Source organism: Lingula anatina, chromosome 7, assembly GCF_051362555.1.
Source record: "Lingula anatina isolate TDL-2025a chromosome 7, LinAna3.0, whole genome shotgun sequence".
Classification (NCBI taxonomy): Eukaryota; Metazoa; Brachiopoda; class Lingulata; order Lingulida; family Lingulidae; genus Lingula; species Lingula anatina.
Window position 1 is genome coordinate 2600349 of NC_141773.1, and position 17593 is coordinate 2617941.

At 34.0% G+C, this 17593-nt stretch overlaps 2 protein-coding genes across 2 annotated transcripts; one reads left to right on the plus strand and one right to left on the minus strand.

Moving 5' to 3' along the window:
* Nucleotides 1-942: 942 nt before the first annotated feature.
* LOC106161646 (BAG family molecular chaperone regulator 1) lies at nucleotides 943-4980 on the minus strand. The gene is made up of 6 exons (XM_013538662.3): nucleotides 4894-4980; nucleotides 4064-4198; nucleotides 3633-3715; nucleotides 3151-3264; nucleotides 2180-2350; nucleotides 943-1934 (listed from the first exon to the last, which is right to left on the minus strand). Exons 1-6 carry the CDS (start codon nucleotides 4937-4939, stop codon nucleotides 1869-1871), a joined length of 615 nt encoding a protein of 204 aa, XP_013394116.1. The 5' UTR covers nucleotides 4940-4980; the 3' UTR covers nucleotides 943-1868.
* Nucleotides 4981-5137: 157 nt separating this feature from the next.
* LOC106153215 (RPA-related protein RADX-like) lies at nucleotides 5138-17574 on the plus strand. The gene is made up of 15 exons (XM_087018144.1): nucleotides 5138-5277; nucleotides 6209-6373; nucleotides 6756-6894; nucleotides 7181-7309; nucleotides 7631-7803; nucleotides 11221-11300; nucleotides 11642-11872; nucleotides 12289-12368; nucleotides 12795-12895; nucleotides 13145-13273; nucleotides 13967-14164; nucleotides 14814-15013; nucleotides 15429-15663; nucleotides 16125-16317; nucleotides 16593-17574. Exons 1-15 carry the CDS (start codon nucleotides 5182-5184, stop codon nucleotides 16949-16951), a joined length of 2508 nt encoding a protein of 835 aa, XP_086874270.1. The 5' UTR covers nucleotides 5138-5181; the 3' UTR covers nucleotides 16952-17574.
* The last annotated feature ends 19 nt before the right edge of the window (nucleotides 17575-17593 follow it).

The following is a 17593-nucleotide window of genomic DNA, read 5'->3' on the forward strand; positions in this document are numbered from 1 at the left end:
TCTGGTCGGCCTACAGAGTACAGTATCTCCTGACACCAAGCACAATGAAATTATCGTTAACAAGTTTTAAGGGCTCCATCACTTTATTTTAGATTATAATGCCACAAAATGGTAGTCTCTTGATTCGAGGAATACTTTCTGTGAGTGACTGGTGTTCATGAAAACAACATTTATATTCTTAATTTTTTTTAGAAAATTGCAATTATTTCCCTATCTGCAACAGCTGAAAAAGTTACGTTCCATACGATATTTTATCCTTTATTGTATCCCATTTATACTTTTTATGTAAGCATAAAAGAGTAGTGTTAGAAGTAGCATAGACAGCAAACAGTGTTAAATGTAACATTCAAAAACTAAATAAATTATTTTTATAAACCAGCTTTTGAATTTTAACGTTTATTAAACCATTTCACTTTTAACAATTGCCTGTCTTTATCCATTATTACGAGAGTAACCTAGAAACTGCAAACTTATTGATTGACTTACATTTGCAGGGAGAAATGAAAAAAAAATTGATATATAAAAGTCTGACACCCATAGCGTGTCATAAAACAACAATTTGAAAAGGGCCCAGTTAAACCCGCTTAGAGAGGGGAGAATTGCACTAGAAATTACAAAAAAAAAAAAAAGAACATCGGGGAGGACTTACATATTGCGTTTGTCAGGGAAGCAGGCATCAATTTACCATAATTTCGATCAAAACGTTTCATTTTCAGTCAAATCAATGCCTTTTATAAGACCACATCATTTGCACCTAATTATATGAGACGCATGTGAATATTCGTGATGTCAAGCATATGGGGATTTTGTCTTCAGTACGCGTATACCGACCAGTTGGTTGCAAGCCAAGCTATGGGTCACCTGATGTATAGAGACTATAATAGACTGTACACAGACTACTCTTGAGCAGGAAACCGGTGACAGAAAAATAAAGAAACAAACTGCAAATATAGAGAAACTTTATTTGAGATATAAAGTCACCAGACAGTTAGTACATTAATACAGCACCGCAATCTTGATACGAGACCAATCCGTAGAACATAACCTCTTAATACAAGGTTCAACACGTTCTTTGAGCTATTTTAAACAGACATATTTTGGACTGGCTTGAAATGTTATTAAAACTAATGAGTTCGAGTAGTAAATCTCGACAGCAATTTCCAAATAAAATCTTCATTGAAAGAATACCTAATTCTTCAAATATAAAATAATTATCAAATGGCAAGCTTTTAAGGAACATCACAAGTTAACAAAAAGGAAGAACTCGAGAGGTATGAGTTAATGCTAAATGCTATCTTTGAAAAACAGCACACATAATTTTGGGTACAGTTTTGAGTTTTCAGACTGACTATTAAACCAAAACACGCTATATCTCCCTGTAGATACAAAATAATAAGTCTAGAGCAAAGTATCATGATGTCTACGGGCCTGGTTAAGTGTAATGATAACATTATAATATCTTATATTACCTGAAAATTAGAAATGACAACAGTTTAATTACAATTTTCTGATCTCGGAAGGAAATTACTTTGACAATTTGCTCCAAGAGATGTTAGATTAAATAAAAAGATATGACATGAAATGAGGAGGTTTTATGTACAAATGTGTTTTAAAAATACATTATCACATTGACACACACACACTCAGATAATATACAGCTGTTTTTAATATCACAACATATATTTCATAATTATCGGTTCAGAAAACACCTCTACCTGTTATATACTGATTCACTTTGATTTTCTTTCAAATTTAAATTTTAACAATTTTTAATTTTGTATACAGCCAACTAAAATTTCTGGAGTTTCTAGAGTAAATGAAATCCTAGTTTTAAAAAATCAACATGGCTTGGTTGAGAGTTAATGTTTTTATGGTCGTCTTGACAGCATCTCATTGATTCCTTGACTTAAACAATCAATACGGTCTAAACATTTCTGAAATAAAAATAATAAGATGAAATAAATAAATATGTTTTTAAATAGAATAAATATATATATCATTAATAACAATGTGTCATTCAGTTGCACAAAAAAAAAAAAAAAAAAAAAAAAAAAAAAAAATATATATATATATATATATATATATATATATATATATATATATATATATATTTTTTTTCCTTCTCTGTGTTTAAGACTGGGTTTTGTAAGGCAGAAAAAAGAACTATTAGCAGACCCACCTGTACTTTGGTAACCAAGGTTTTCCTCCGCAATCTGCCCTCATTGTGAGACTCAGGTATGCTAATGGAGTCCAACCTCTCCAGAATCCTCATATAGTCTTCTGTGCACATGCCTAGCCTCTTGCTCAGCTTGGCCAGTGCTTCCCCCTTCAGGTCCTTGGGGAAGTAATTCTAAAAGAAAATTATAAGAAGACTTTATTATAATGAGATAATACAGGGCTTGACAGCTACTTTTTTCTCCACTGTCCCTTTTGGGCCAGTGAGGTCTGGTAAATATAACAAGGGTTACTTGGTGCTTTAAATTTTACTTGCCCTTCTGGACAGTAATCCCCTGTGATTCACTGGCCATGAGATGGGTTTTCATTGCTCCGGCCCAGAGGTCCAACTTCATGTCCAGCCCCGTAACAGTTTCACTGGATTTGTACACTGTTATAATTATAATTTTGAAACAAATATTTCAGGAAAAATGTATCTATACTTATTTCCATCAATTTTAAATTTCACCAAGATGTGATCACAAAACACAGAGGAAAGGAGATTGTTGACACATTTCTACATGCACAAAGGTACTTAAGGCCAGCAAAGATATCCACAGTTAAACTACTGTAGCCATTTGACTATACTTTGTATATTCCAGGCCCTTAGCCAGCAATTTAAAAGTTAAGGGATTTTTCTGAAAAAGTGGACTTTTTACCATGAAACTCTCATGCACCTAGATTAAAGTGCATCAGAACAGAGCTTTTCCCAGCAAAAAGGGAAGGTTCCTTGAACCCCCCCCCTCATCTACTGGCCTATATTCTGTAAATATTAAGGGCATATTACTACAGGGGCAGATCTACAGATCTTTTCTGACAGTCTTATCTTTGTTGATCCATGCTCCATTTTTTACCATCTGACATAAAAATTAGATGCTTGTCCATGTAAAGTTGAAAAATTCTGATCTTCTATACAAACACTGTGGTTTCCCTTACCCTGTGTATACCATCCAACTCCAGTGTTATCTCACTCTGCTTCTTCTCTGTCTTTTCTTGTGCTTTTTCCACTGTTGACAGTTGGTTCAAAATTGCATCCTCAAATGGACTCGGCTTAACAAAACAAGGAAGACAATGTGTCAGTAAGACTACTGTAACAAGATCTGAGGGGTAATTAAGCTGATTGACATGTAAGTGAATTATCCCTAAGCTGCTCGGGGAGGTGTGTCAGAAAGATAAGCTGATAAAATAAATTGCACTTTAGCAAGAATCCCCTGCATATAAAAAGAAAGGGATACACATGAAATAAGGCAGTGTCATGTTCATGCATGAAGTTGACACCACCTGAGTATATTGTGAAAAACTTTTTTTCCTGATAGAAAACTAAATTTTAACTGTTTTAACACTGAAGTGCACTTGTTTCTAAACAACAAGTCGAAGATCAATGGAATGTAAATGACACAGAAACTCATGTTGCTTACCTTTTTGCCAATAAGCATTATTTTTGAATCTTGCTTCATTCCAAGTTTACTCAGATGTTCTGATGGGTCTTTGAGGGATTTTCCTGAAATAATGGCAACAGAATTGAAATGCAAATGGTTTCTTTATAATGCTGTTTCTAAGTCCATTAAAAATAGGGTCAAATATTATCATATATTCAGAAAAAAAAGCATAAGATCATTCATGGTTCCAAATTTTTTTGTTTACTGACATTTAAATAGTTGTTTTACTGCAATTTTTTTCTTCTTTGTGAACCAAATGAGTGACTGCTATCACTGAAATGTCATTAAATTAATTCTCTTCCTTTGAAATGATATCTCCATCTTAACCATCTGTTAGCACCATTATTAAATAAAAACAAAATTAAAATTAAATACAAAATTAAATAAAAACATTTCCAGGTCTAGCCCACCTTTGAAAATAAGTCTCTGTCCTGGGATGGGGACTCCTGTGGCTATGAACACCTCTTTGGCCAGGTGTCTCACTGTCAGGACATCCCCAGCTTCTTCAGTGGGCAAAGCCAACAACAGGTTGTGGTGACTTTGTCCTGAATAAAAAGTATTATCTTTTACAATTCTATTTATTTATTTATTTATTTATTTATTGTACTCAAACTGCTTGTTATACCAGTAGAGTTGTCTTAGTCTACCAAATTTGTCTACCATCTTGAATAAATTGGTTTCGTATTTTATAAAATTTGTTCCAAATATTAACCAACTGGATTGCTACTGTATTTATTGACAAGAGTGGTATTCTTAAATCATCTTATGAAGAATTTTGATTCATTAGCTAACCACGATGACAGTCAAGTGTGTACTGTCTTCCTACATCCTTCACGTACAGTACAAATGTACATGGACCCCAGTGCTGTTTACATTATATACTGTACTGTATAATTTACATTAATCTCACATCTCACATCACTTGGCACATTTTTTCTTGGCAAAACCATATTCTGGAAGTTCCAGATAGGGCAACTGTCTCGCCTACTTCAGACTTTCTGACAGCCACAATTACAGTTTTTATACTGTGTCCAATGCTCAAATTTAGGCCCGTCTCCACGGTAGAACAAGATACATGTACCTTGTACAGTAGGCAAGAAAACATCTTGGAGCCGACACCAGTTTACATTATTGTCACGTCTTCGTCTCAACATCATGATATTATTTATGTCGCCTACAGAACACACCTATAAACAAAGGCACAATTACAAGCAATTTGGATGTTAAAAACAATATTTACCATGAACAAGTTTAAGTCGTAACTCGTTCACTCCGTCCGCTGCCATTTCTTATCTCAAAATCCTAAATCACTAATGACGACGGAGGGTACTAACATTGACGTAAAAGAAACATAAGCAACCTGAGCACTTTACATGACACAGTAACATATACTTGTTCAAAATTAGCTATTTTGAGTAACATTAATGGTATGAGTGTTCATATTTTTTGCTGAAAAATCCTAATTTTATAGTTTTATGGGGATGATGAGGATGATGTTGTTATAGTATCCATTTACGATAGTTTGAAGATGGCGGATGTTTTAAAAGACTGCATTTCGAATTTGAAGACATTAATCCGTAATTCACACTTTCTTGGAGAACAGTTAGAGTCCATCAATGTGTTAGTAAGTATTTCCATGTTCATATTTAGAGGTGGGTTATGTTTCCATTAAGCACTACAATTGCTTGTTCTCTGATGCTTAGTATTTTATAATTTTTCCACGTCTCTCTTCGGTCTCTATCTATTTTCACTTTCTTCAGCTTTCGGTCTTACATGCTACGCAGGTAAGTGCTCCTTTCACCCTCTGTCAGAAACTCTCGAGAAAAGCTGTGAATTCACGTATAAATGGTAGTATTTCTTTTATGCTTGGAATAAAAAGATCTAAAATCCAAATTGCCATGTGATGGAGGGCACAGAGTTATCGAGTAAGGGATATAAAATCTGGTACTCATGTTTATGTCAGTCTCAGGATGTGGATATTTGTAGCCTCAAGAGCTTGAAACAAAAAGTGGAATGAGTTCTTACCTGGGTAGTTTTAAAGCCTGAGGTGAAATTTATGCATACTTCTCTCTCATTTTTAGAGGGATTTGTCGCTCTCTACTCTAGGTTGTCTTTGATATCAGGGCTCTTGTCACTGTATAGAGGAGAGATGGAATACATTTCATTCTGTGATCCTTCTCCCCTAATTTCCCTTCTCTGTTTTGAGAAAATATGTTCACTATCAAGGCAACATTGGAAATAAATGTCCTCTCTTAAATGAGTTCACTATCCTTGATGATTTGTTTATGTTTGATGTCTTTCATATTTTTCTATTCAATAAACACACTTACTCACTCATATACTAATAGCAATTTCACCATGTTAACGATATCCATCAAACTCCCATATAATAAATCCAGCAACCAGGTAATCAGTAGCTTATTTTTAATTAGGCTCAGCCTTGAGTTTTTTTTTTTTGTAATTTGAAATGACCTTTTTTAATTGGTAAATTACAATAGTTTAATTTGAAGTGTATGCATTTATATATGTGTATGGTCCCACTTATTTCACCCCAGGTATTGGCTATTAACAGATATGCAGCAGATCCCCTGTCCTCTATGATAACAAATGTGTGTGGTACTGATATTAGCAGTCTATACGATGTCACAATAACAGATGGAGCACTGAAGATGAAATGTGTATTCTCACCAAATCTCAATGAAAAGATTCAGAGATATGAGGTAAGAGATGTTCTCAAGAAAATAAAATACTAGTACTGAGACATATAATCATTTATCGTGTAAAAAAGGTACATGTAAATAGAGGTGAACATATCCCTGTTTCAAATAACAAGGGAGACTGACGCACACAAAGGCCATTCCATTGGGTTCTTTTATGTTATAATTGAATTCTCTAACTCTGAAATTATTTCTGATAAAAATGATTAGATTAAAGCAATTTTGATATTATTTAAAATGTACTTACGAATCAGAACTGGTTATGGCCATCTTTTTTAGAATTACATTTTTTCTGTGTGCAATACAACAAGCATGCATGCATACACACAACATGTTAGTTATGTACTGATTTTAAATATGAATGTCTTGTCTAATTCACTTCCAGATCTGTGTTGGGAGTCTTGTGACCCTGGAAGAGTGTGAGGTGAAGGTCAGTGAGACTGACCTTGACCTGGACAGTGTCGTGGTCATAAATAGTGTGACAGTGATACCATGTGACCTGCTGTGGCACAGGGTAATACCAGGTAATGGGGTGTAGTTGATGATCTATTTGATAAAGATATTTCATGGTCTCTAGGTAAAATAAAAAGCGGTTATCTGGACTTGGAGACTAAATAACAAGCCTTACACCATCCCAATCCACCATCTGTGGATTTTGATCTTTTAATTTGTTTTGAGACCACTTAATTTTGCTGAACATTTTTTGTCACACAGTTTACTAGTAATTAAAACCTAATAGTAAGCTACAGTGGCCTTGGTTAAGATTAGAATATACACTTTTGAAAGGATTTTTGCCCATTTTGTTTCCAGAGAGACTTGAGTGGCACTCTTTTGCCACAGATAAAGAGAAGGCAGAAGTACCATTGCTGGCCAATAGAGGGAGCTACCTGTCTACGTGGAATGTCAGTGATCCCAGTGGCAGGTTATGGCAGGGAAATGGTATGTTCACAAGGGCTTTGACTCCAGCAGCACTGGATGCCTCTGGTGAAAACCATAATAATAATAATAATAATAATAATAATAGTAATATGTTGTGCACAGTGCAGTATGGAGAGGACAAACTTGACATCACGTTGTATTGTGTTGTATAGTATTATATAACGTAACATTTTGTTGTGTTGTGTTGTGTTACATTGTATCACATAGTGTTTTGTTGTATTGTATTGTGTAGAGTCATACCACATTACTTGTATGTTATATGAAGACACAAGATAAATTATAATTTACTCAAACTCTATTCTCCGTGTATTTCACTTGCAGCGTGTCCCAGCTTCTATCCCAGTGGTCACTGCGACGTTTTAACACTGAAAGAGCTGTCACAGCAGTGGAAATCACTGAAGCGCCCTCTATCTGCTGTCATAGTTAGGGTGCTCTGTAAATCGAGGCTGCAGTCGTATCCTAGGCCAGGGAAGACAGACAAGTGGCCTTATCAGGTTTGTTTATCTTAATGCAGGTAATGCTGCTTTGTATTTTTTGTTATTATTTATTTACTTTTTGTTATATATTAGACCACAAGTCAAAGATCTTAGATGCATTAACAAATGGTATTTCAAAATACCTAAGACTAGTGCTCCTGAAAAAAAAAGTAAAATTATTGAAAATTATTATTATTATTATTTTTAATTTCATTATTATTATAAAAAGAAGTTGTATTCACCTCTTTGAAATTTTACTTAGATTATAACATAGAAAGGCAACCAACATTTCTGACAGCGTACATTGCTTTTGGGCTTTTTTGTCATAGATTGTTTTGTAAAGTGAATGTAAGATAAGCACTGGATTGTGAATTTGTTTTTTTTTTTTTTTTTTTTTTTTTTTTTTTTTTTTTTATTGCAATAGAAAAAAAGCAAGTACATAAATTTTTACAAGCACACAATATTCATTACAATACCAAAGTCCACAAGGATTTAACGAATAAGAAAATTATAGTCAATAATTTGTATACATGCAACTACACAAATCCATATATACCCCTCCATTTCTGCCATATAACATTGAATTTATCTAAGTCTTGAGATACAATGTATTTTTGCTTATAGATTTTGTATATATTTTCTAAATAAAGTTGAAGTTTTGTGAGTAACAGTGCGTCTTTCTGACATTTTGTTTTGTATATGAAAAACTTAATGTGTATAGTCATGATTATATTGGATACATTACGTTCATTAATGTCAATTAAAATAAACTGTATATTACTGAAATTTAAATATATATTACAAGAAATTAACCATGCTTCTACTTGGCGTAAGAAGTTTTGTACAATATTACAATCCCAAAGTATATGATATATAGTTTCTACCTCCTCGTGGCAAAATGTACACATAGGTGATTGACTTAGGCCAGTTTTATATACAAAGTTATTTGTGGTGAGGATTCTATAGAAAATTCGAAACTGGAACCACAGCATTTTTGTGTCCTTTACCGACACATTGGTTTTCTTATATATCTTTTCCCAAAAACTATGATCCCGAGGAGTAAAAATATTTGACCATTTTTCCTCAAAAATAGGCCTAACATTCGAGCTATTTAATATGTCGTACATATCTTTTGATCCCCTTGTTTGTCTTACAATAACTCGTATACCTTCTGGTTGCCACGGACCGTACATTTTGATTTTATGTGGATTGAATTTTTTTCTGTATAGATCATTTATTGTTGCGATAATACCATTGTATTGTAAAAAATTGATTTTAATATTGGAGAGTTCAGAAAATTCTTTATATGAATAAAGTCTACCTTTTTCATTGATAAGATCGTTCACTTGTCTAAATCCTTTATCATACATCTCTTTATGGAACAGCGTCTCTTTATTTATCCTCAAAGAGTCACTGTACCATAAGGGGACTTTATTCAACTCGGTCATTTGTTCTTTTTTTTTCAACAATTCCTGCCAAGCTAAAAAAACATCCTTCCAAAATAAATTCTGTGTGCCTGTTTGACAGAAGCGCAAATATTCACAACCACAGTTTAGCATCAAGTCTAATTTATATCTATGCAAAAGGATATTTTGCCAAATACCCTCCCTATTTATCAACCGTCTCACCCAAGTTAATTTTAATGCCATTATTGAAGCTTCTACGTTTATCATATTTAGTCCTCCATCTTTTATTTTTTTACATACTATTTCCCTTTTTACTTTATCCGGTTTACCTTTCCAAAGAAATCCAAAGATTAGCTTTTTTAGCTCCTTAATTATTTGGTTAGATGGGTTAGGCAGTGAAATAAAAAGATGGTTAAATTTCGATATTATGAGACTTTTAATCACTGTAATTCTGCCGACGGGGGTCAAAATTCGTCTTTCCCATAGTTTAAGTAATCGTTCAGTACTTTCAATTTTTCCCCGATAGTTCCTTTCACATATAGTATCTAGTTCGACATAGAATTTAATACCTAATAATTTAAAAGACGTTGCACCCCATATTAATGTCCAATTTTTGCACAGTTTCTCATTTGAATTTTTTTTACTCCCTATTCAAATAACCTGAGTTTTGTCATAATTTATTTTTAAACCCGAAATTTTTTCAAACCATCTTAGATCCTGTAGGGAGGCGTTAAGGGATTGTTCAGAACCATCTAAGATTAAGGACGTGTCATCTGCATATTGCGATATTTTGTATTCATTTTCCCCAATTTGTATTCCTTTAATTTGAGGGTTATTCTTTATGCTTACCGAAAGAATTTCAGAACATAACAAAAATAAATATGGTGATATCGGATCACCTTGTCTCAGGCCACGCTGTGGTTGAAACATTTCGGATAAATGACCTCCTTGATTTACTCTTGAAGTAATGTTTTTATAAAAGGTTTTAATGTAATTTATTATGTCTGGACCGAAATTAAAGAAAATAAGAACTTGATTTAGAAAGTCCCATGATATACTATCGAATGCCTTCTCAAAATCTATTAGAAGTAATATTCCAGGTACATGGTTTTCCTCAGTATATTGCATGAGATCATAGATTAAACGAGTATTTTCCCCTATGTATCTCCCTTTTAGGAAACCAGTCTGTTCTTTACTTATCAGTTTATCCAATACCGTTTTTATTCTACTTGATACGACACCTGAGGCAATCTTGTAAACAGTATTCAATAGTGTAATAGGGCGCCAATTTTTTAAAAATTGTTTTGGTCTATCCTCCTTCGGAATGCATGTTATGATTCCCTCCCTTTGGGTGACAGAGAGCTGCCCATGTGTAAGACCATAATTTAAAGATCGTATAACAAAGGTCCCTACTTTCGCCCAAAAAAACTTTAAGAATTCCACAGTAAATCCGTCCGAACCTGGACTTTTATCGTTTCTCATTTTTGTGAGGAATATCTTGGCTTCAACATTTGTTATTGGACCTTCTAGGCTTTCCCTCTCATCTGTAGTCAGTTTTGGTACATTAAAATCTTTTAAATTTGTTTGCCAATCAATATCAGCACACTGTGTATTTTCTGAGTACAATTTTTCGTAAAACTTTTTTGTTTCTTTTAAGTTTTCATTCTGCTCAGTAATATATTCATTTTCACCAACCTGTAGTCGGGGAATAATTTTTTGTGTAAATTTTCTTTTTTCAAGGCTAAAAAAATATTTTGTGGGTTTTTCTCCCTCAGTTAACCATTTCTCGCGCGATCTAATAATACTACCTTTTAACCTTGCACTTCTCATCTCAACTAACTGTTGTTTTTTCCTTTCTAATTCTAGTTGAAGACGGGCATCACACTTTTCATAATCTTCTGTTAATTGTTCTATTTCTTTCATAAGCCCTTTTTCTACCTCTTGTAATTTTTTCTTTTTAAAACATGCATGGATTGTGAATTTGTTGCTCTGAACAATTTTGTAGAGGATATTTCGTGACATATTTTAGGCATATTTTGAGGTTGCAGACAGAAGTGGTGCCTGTACTGTAATTCTGTGGAATTCACTTTGTCCTGAGCTTTACAAAAGGTAAATCAGTTAATAGTGGGCAGACATTAAGAGAACTGTTACAATTGTTATGAATAGATTTTCCAACCAAATATTTGTTTAGAACTTTGTCTATATAATGTTTTAAGTCAAACTTAAATTGGTGGGTTGAATTCTTTGAATGAAAAAAAATATAATCTTTGAAAAAAATGCACCTGACTGAAAACTATTCACAGGTTGTATAGAATTACTAACAGAGATGTGTTAAAATGTTAGAATGCATAAACTTTAGCGCAGGTTTTCTGCGTTGATTGTTTTCAACCTGATGAATTTGCTATTAACTGTTTTAACCATTTTAAAAGTGAAGTTTTATCTTATGTCAGCATCCAGGAGGGCTCTGTCCTGCGCCTTGGGAACTACAGAGTGAGGGAGAGGTTCCAGATGCACACACGCCCCTCACTTAGGAACAACGATCTGGAGCAGTTCGATATCGAGATCAGTGTGAACAAGCACCACCCTGTTGGCGAGGTACAGATGGTTCCTCTGGCTAGTGTGGACCAAAACTGGCACCTGCCTGAATTAAAGTACAGATTTGCTAATAGGAGGCAGCTAGGGTGGGTGTTGACTGTTGGTGGGTAGATTTTTAAGATAATGAAAGAATGCACACACATTAAAAACATTTTTTAAAATGCTTATTGTGCTGCTTTTTGTAAATTAAGATTGGTTTTGGTATAGGTTATGTGTACTGAATGCAGAAATTTTTCTAGAAATGCCCTTGACCAATAATTTTTTAATGAACTGCCCCTTGCCCCTGAAAAGATGTTTTCATGTATGGCACTATATTATTCACACAAGAAATGAATTCAAATTAATGACAACATTGTTCCTTTCCATTAGAAACAAGTGATATGATCATATGAACATAAATTGTCTCAAACAATCACAGTGTATACCTGAGCTAAATATGGAAAATACACAGTCAACCAATTTCTTATTTGTTCTGAAAATACTGTAATTTTCTTCATTACAGGAGCCTCCCAGAAGATAGCAATGTAGACATATGTGGTATTATCACTTACATGTCAAGGTACTGCAGACTGAGAAGGAAAGGTAACTATGTAAATATTTACCAGGACTGTAACATGAAAAATTGAGTTAGTATATGTTTTTATAGTGAAAGTTATATAGGTTATATGCTAGAACATTTTACTTTTTATTTATTTATTTATTTATTTATTTATTTATTTATTTTAGCTTAATGGTGTTTTGGTCATAGTTTGTTGCCCTAATCAATAATGGAACTAGTTTTTAACTGCAGAAATCACACCACCTTTAAGTTGTCCAAATATTTAGGTTTTTTAGTCTTTTTACCTTACATTACATGCTATAAATATCATGGAAATGATCAATATTAATATTTTATCTACTGTGTTGTGATGTTTGAAAATGACTCTGAAAGTCATTTTTTATCATAAATAAATAAATAAATAAATAAATAAATAAATAAATAAATAAATAAATAAACATTGATTTCAGGGACAGTATGTGAAGGAGGGTTTTGGACAATGCGTTGGTTACATGTTCACGATGAAAGTAGCAGGCAGCCTGTGATAGTGCAGCTATTTTCAACTTCTCAGGTAAAAGAAAAAACCTTTGATTTAATACAACCATGGGAAAGTTTTGGTAAAAATGCATGTTTTGTAAAAATAAGTTATTGCATGAATTTTGGTTGGAGTTTTTTGGGTATGTTGAGAAAATTATCTCTTAACTTCCAAAATTGATTTTACAATAAATCCTTACTAGATTGATATTTAACTATATAAAGAGAGATTTAGTTAAAAAAATGAACATGTATAACTATAAAGTGTGTGTTGTAATGTACCCAGCCCGAGTCTCATGCCCGTTTGGCCCCTGGTCAGATGTTGGTGTGTACACAGATGAGGGTGATGCAAGGACAGCTCCACACATCTTATCAACAGAGGTTTATGTATGTGACCACCACCAATGAATCTCAGGTAAAGTATCACTTAGGGTGAGGTAACTGCTTAGCTGTTTTGGAGAGAGAGAGAGAGACTTTGGCTACGTTCACATGGAAAGTCTATTTTCTAAAAATCTATTTTCTATTCGCCGTATCTTATGATCATGGTCTGTGCCCTGAATATCCCGCGGCGTAATTACTGGCAGCGCGAGCCAGTTACTTAAAGTAACTTATAGTAACTGGCTCGCGCTGCCAGTAATTACGCCGCGGGATATTCAGGGCACAGACCGTGATCATAAGATATACTGCGAATAGAAAATAGAATTTAGAAAATAGACATTGCATGTGAATGAAGCCTTTAAGTGATCTTAAAGTTTAACCCCTAAACATTTTTCTTTTGTAGTACTGGACCCTCTCAGTCTTTAGATAACATCACTTAATCCTCTCCAAAATTTTGATTAGCAAGTAGCAAATACCATTTTTAAGTAACTAAACATTTGCTAAACAATGTAAATTTCCTTTATAATCTTTTGATGTCTGCCATTTTTATTCTTAGTTATTATAATTGATAAATGATGACAACAAAACTGAAGTTTAGTGAAACATTAACCTAAATTGCCCAGTATATTGCAGTTTTAAAATAGTCACAGTAGAAGCATTTGATAAATATTAGAAATATAATATCCAAATATGATTTTCACCTAAGAATCACCCTTGATCATCATCCTAGGTATATACCACAGGGGACCACCATAGAGGTCAGTATATGACCTGTCCACAGGTCAAGGTTGTCATCCAGTGGTGTCAGAGGTCAGAGGTCAGGGACATGGTCTCCATGGCAACAGTTGGTGGTTACTATGACTACCCTCCACTGCCATCTACTCTTATGGAATATAAAGACTTGTTTAATGAGGAAAAACCACTGAGGGTGAGGGAAAAAAAGAAAAAGAAAGAAAAAGGAACATTTTATTAAAGATAACTATATAGAGCTACTTTTCATCAATCTAACCTGCTGTGCTGTTTTTCAAATCTAATTGCCAGTTTGACGTCACAAAACCACTGAAGTGACATAATATGCTCATTAAAATGATATGATCATGTTATACTGACAAAAGTCACTTAGCATTTTCAAAATTGTTATTTGATTTCATCATCACTGTTACCTGATAGTTCGCTTTGTCAGATTTCCATTGTGTGACTTGCAGTATTCTTGACTGGTGGTAATAAAATAAATCTAGCTTGAATGTGTAAGACAGAACAGTTTCATTGTTCTTTATATAATTAATGAAAAACATGGATAATGTTCTTCTTTTCAAGAGCTATGAGTAACTGTTAGGTATTATCTCCAATATTTCGGCAGCTGCTGTCTTTGGTCATTGTGGCTGGGGCCAGTTGATACTTATATTCACTGTTGAAAGTGGCTGACAGCTACAGAAATGAAGGTTGTAGAACTTCTCAGATCTCTCAATAAGAAGATTCACCAGTTTGTGAAGTTTCAACATGTACAGAACTTTTTTTAAAAAGATTTTGGTAGTGCATTGTATATGATAACTTCATGATACAAATCAATATTTCAGGTAACAACCAGTGACAACCTGGAGACAGAGCTGAGGGATATTTACTTCAGGGAGCAGAAGAGAATCACATTTCAGGGACTAATTGTACAGGTGAAATATGTACCCCCAGACCACACCCAACCTGGAGAGGGAGGAGAGAAGGGGGAGGGGGTGGGAGCAATGGAGGAGAGTGAATTCACACCAGTGGCGAGCAGGCTCAGGTAATGGAAAAATTTACCAATTTTTATAAAGTAGATCCTGTAATGATATATAATGCTTTGGTACCTTGTTCCACAATCTCCGTGCTGTGTGCAATATTAACTTTTAAGATGAAACCTTAGAAGAATGAGAATAAGATGGATAATTGTAGATAAGTACACCAGTGGAGAGGTGGTTAAGTTTAATTATGAATAACTACAGTAACTGTTAGTAACTTTATTTCTACCCAGTAACAATCAATACTGACATTGATAGTACTCATAATTTTTATTGGCAATTTTAAGGACATGAGTACAATTTTGTATGTAAGGTTTTTTGTACGTGGTTAATATTAAAACTGTAAAATTTTTTAAATGAGAAAGATTGTGTGTGCCATGAGTAGAAAATTTGTCTCACTTTCCTAAAATCTGTTCTAAGGTCCAAGAGAAAACTCAGCCCTTCTGCAACATCCATTTCTCCATCAAAAGCAACAAAGACATCACCTAGACAAGCTTCACAAACGTCTCCATCCAAGACTAAAGGGGGGTCAACAAAGAAGGCACAGTCACCTTTAAAAGGGAAAAAGACATCACCGAAGAAATCAGGCTCTAGAGAAGTACAGGACAAATCAGCAGCTGTGGACAGGGAGAATGAATTATCATCTGAAGCAGTGGTGAGTACTGGAAAATGTATTGTTGATTAGTGAGTTCAGAAAACTTTTAGTTTCATTGAATTGGGAACTGTCAGCTTGGGCCAGTATACATGTTCGTGTAGTTTCCAGCCATTTGTAGAAATCTCCTCGTCTTGTTGTATACAGGGAACAGTTTTTACTGTGTAACTCTTCATACAAGAAAGAACTCCCATTAGGATGTTCATTTACATTGCTAACAGTTATGTTAACACTTCCATTTATTTGTCATTGTGCGTTTTTTAAAAGAACTCATTTGGAACATCAGAGGACAGAAGGTTTAAAATGTTTACTTAGCTTTGTTACTGAATATTTATGGCTTATGGGAAAATTATGACAAACATTTGTGAGAAAAATGTCATTCCTTCATCAGATAAAGATGTCAGTTGAAAACTTGGGATACTGCATAGCAGTATATGTTTTTTATACAATTTTGTCACTTGCAGGAAGAGCAGCAGGTGGTTGTAGATCCAATATGGCAGAGACAGCAGTCTGCTGTGACTGTCCTTGGCTCCACCAGGTGTCAGCACTCTACACCAGTACTCCACAGTGATATGAGTGTAGTTGAATTGAAGAAAATTATAGGGCTGCCACCTGATTACTTCTCACCAGCTGACTTTGAGGATTTCTCTTACCCTGGTATTACTTTCAGTTTTATTAGTATAGAATGTCAGAATTCAAAAAGCATCATGAAAACATTAATGTGAAGTGATTTCAGTATCAGCCTTTGATGTCACCTGCTTCGGTTGATTTTTTTTTTAAATTACTTTATTATTTGTTTTTGATACCCTGCAAGGCAAGTATATTTTACAGCAAATGTTTAAACATCCCACAGACATTTTTCTGTAAAAACTGCATTTCCTATTTGTGCATTGTGGCATTATCCTTGTTGCAATCATATTAATTTATTGCAGATTTAAAAAGGCCATCATATGGAGGGCATCTTGTAGTGACAATATTAGGGCTCAATGAAAGAGTAGCTGTGAACACCATTGTCCTTTTACCACCCCACCTTCCACAACACCAAAACTTTACAGACCTCTTGGCAGGCAAATTGGATAAAAGTGAAACTGGTAGAAATGAAAGTGAAACTTCTGAAAACGAAAGTGGCAGAAATGAAAGTGAAAGTAATAGGCCACCCACAGTACAGCAGTTGATGGACAGTGCCAGGGAAGTGCAAGGAAGGAGGGTGGTGTGTGTGATGGACTTGTACTCTCTTGGGGAGGGAGAAGAGGTGGAAGTGATACTGAACAGAGGTTATGTGGCCTCTTGATAAGAAACTGAGCTTCATGCCTTAAACTTTATATAACAGCAAAACAAAGGAAGACCTGGAATTTCCAGCATTTTTTTTCCCTAAATCACCAAGGTGCATCTTATCTAAAAGTTCAGAAAATTGCAATCTAATTGTACTGGGTATGCACCTTTAACAGAGCATATTTAGTTTGTTCTGAAAATTTTGCCATATTAAGATGAATAACTGGTGTTTGAAGTGGGCATGTATCGATTGTGTACATTGTATGATGTTACTGTAAATAAGAAGTGTTACTATTGGGAAGTTCTATTACACTAAAACAGATTCTATAAATTTGTATTTATTCATTTATACATTTACATATTTAATATATACAGATTTTTAGTGCTATAGCACCACTTTTAGAAATAGTCCTGTTCTCGGGTTTTTATTCATTTACATCTTATTTTTAATGTTAATGTTATACATATTTTAAACACAAAATCTCAGATTTTGTTTCATTATTTTAAATAGCTATATTTCAGTAAAACAGTCAATTGGGAGACTTGATTGTATGAAATGTTCTTCGTTCTGAATTTTTACTTAATAATAAGTAAAATGAAAAATCTATGTCAGATCATTACTTTCTGTTTTGCTAAAAAACAGTTATGACACTGTTGTTCC

Coding starts and splice junctions, on each gene's coding strand:
- LOC106161646 (XM_013538662.3), bottom strand. CDS start 4,939: ATGGCAGCGGACGGAGTGAACGAGTTACGACTTAAACTTGTTCATG. Junction 2,351..3,150: donor AGTTGGATGGTATACACAGG/GTAAGGGAAACC, acceptor ATTTTCTTTTAG/AATTACTTCCCCAAGGACCT. Junction 1,935..2,179: donor CCTTGGTTACCAAAGTACAG/GTGGGTCTGCTA, acceptor TTTTTATTTCAG/AAATGTTTAGACCGTATTGA.
- LOC106153215 (XM_087018144.1), top strand. CDS start 5,182: ATGGCGGATGTTTTAAAAGACTGCATTTCGAATTTGAAGACATTAATC. Junction 5,278..6,208: donor TAGAGTCCATCAATGTGTTA/GTAAGTATTTCC, acceptor ATTTCACCCCAG/GTATTGGCTATTAACAGATA. Junction 6,895..7,180: donor GTGGCACAGGGTAATACCAG/GTAATGGGGTGT, acceptor TTTTGTTTCCAG/AGAGACTTGAGTGGCACTCT.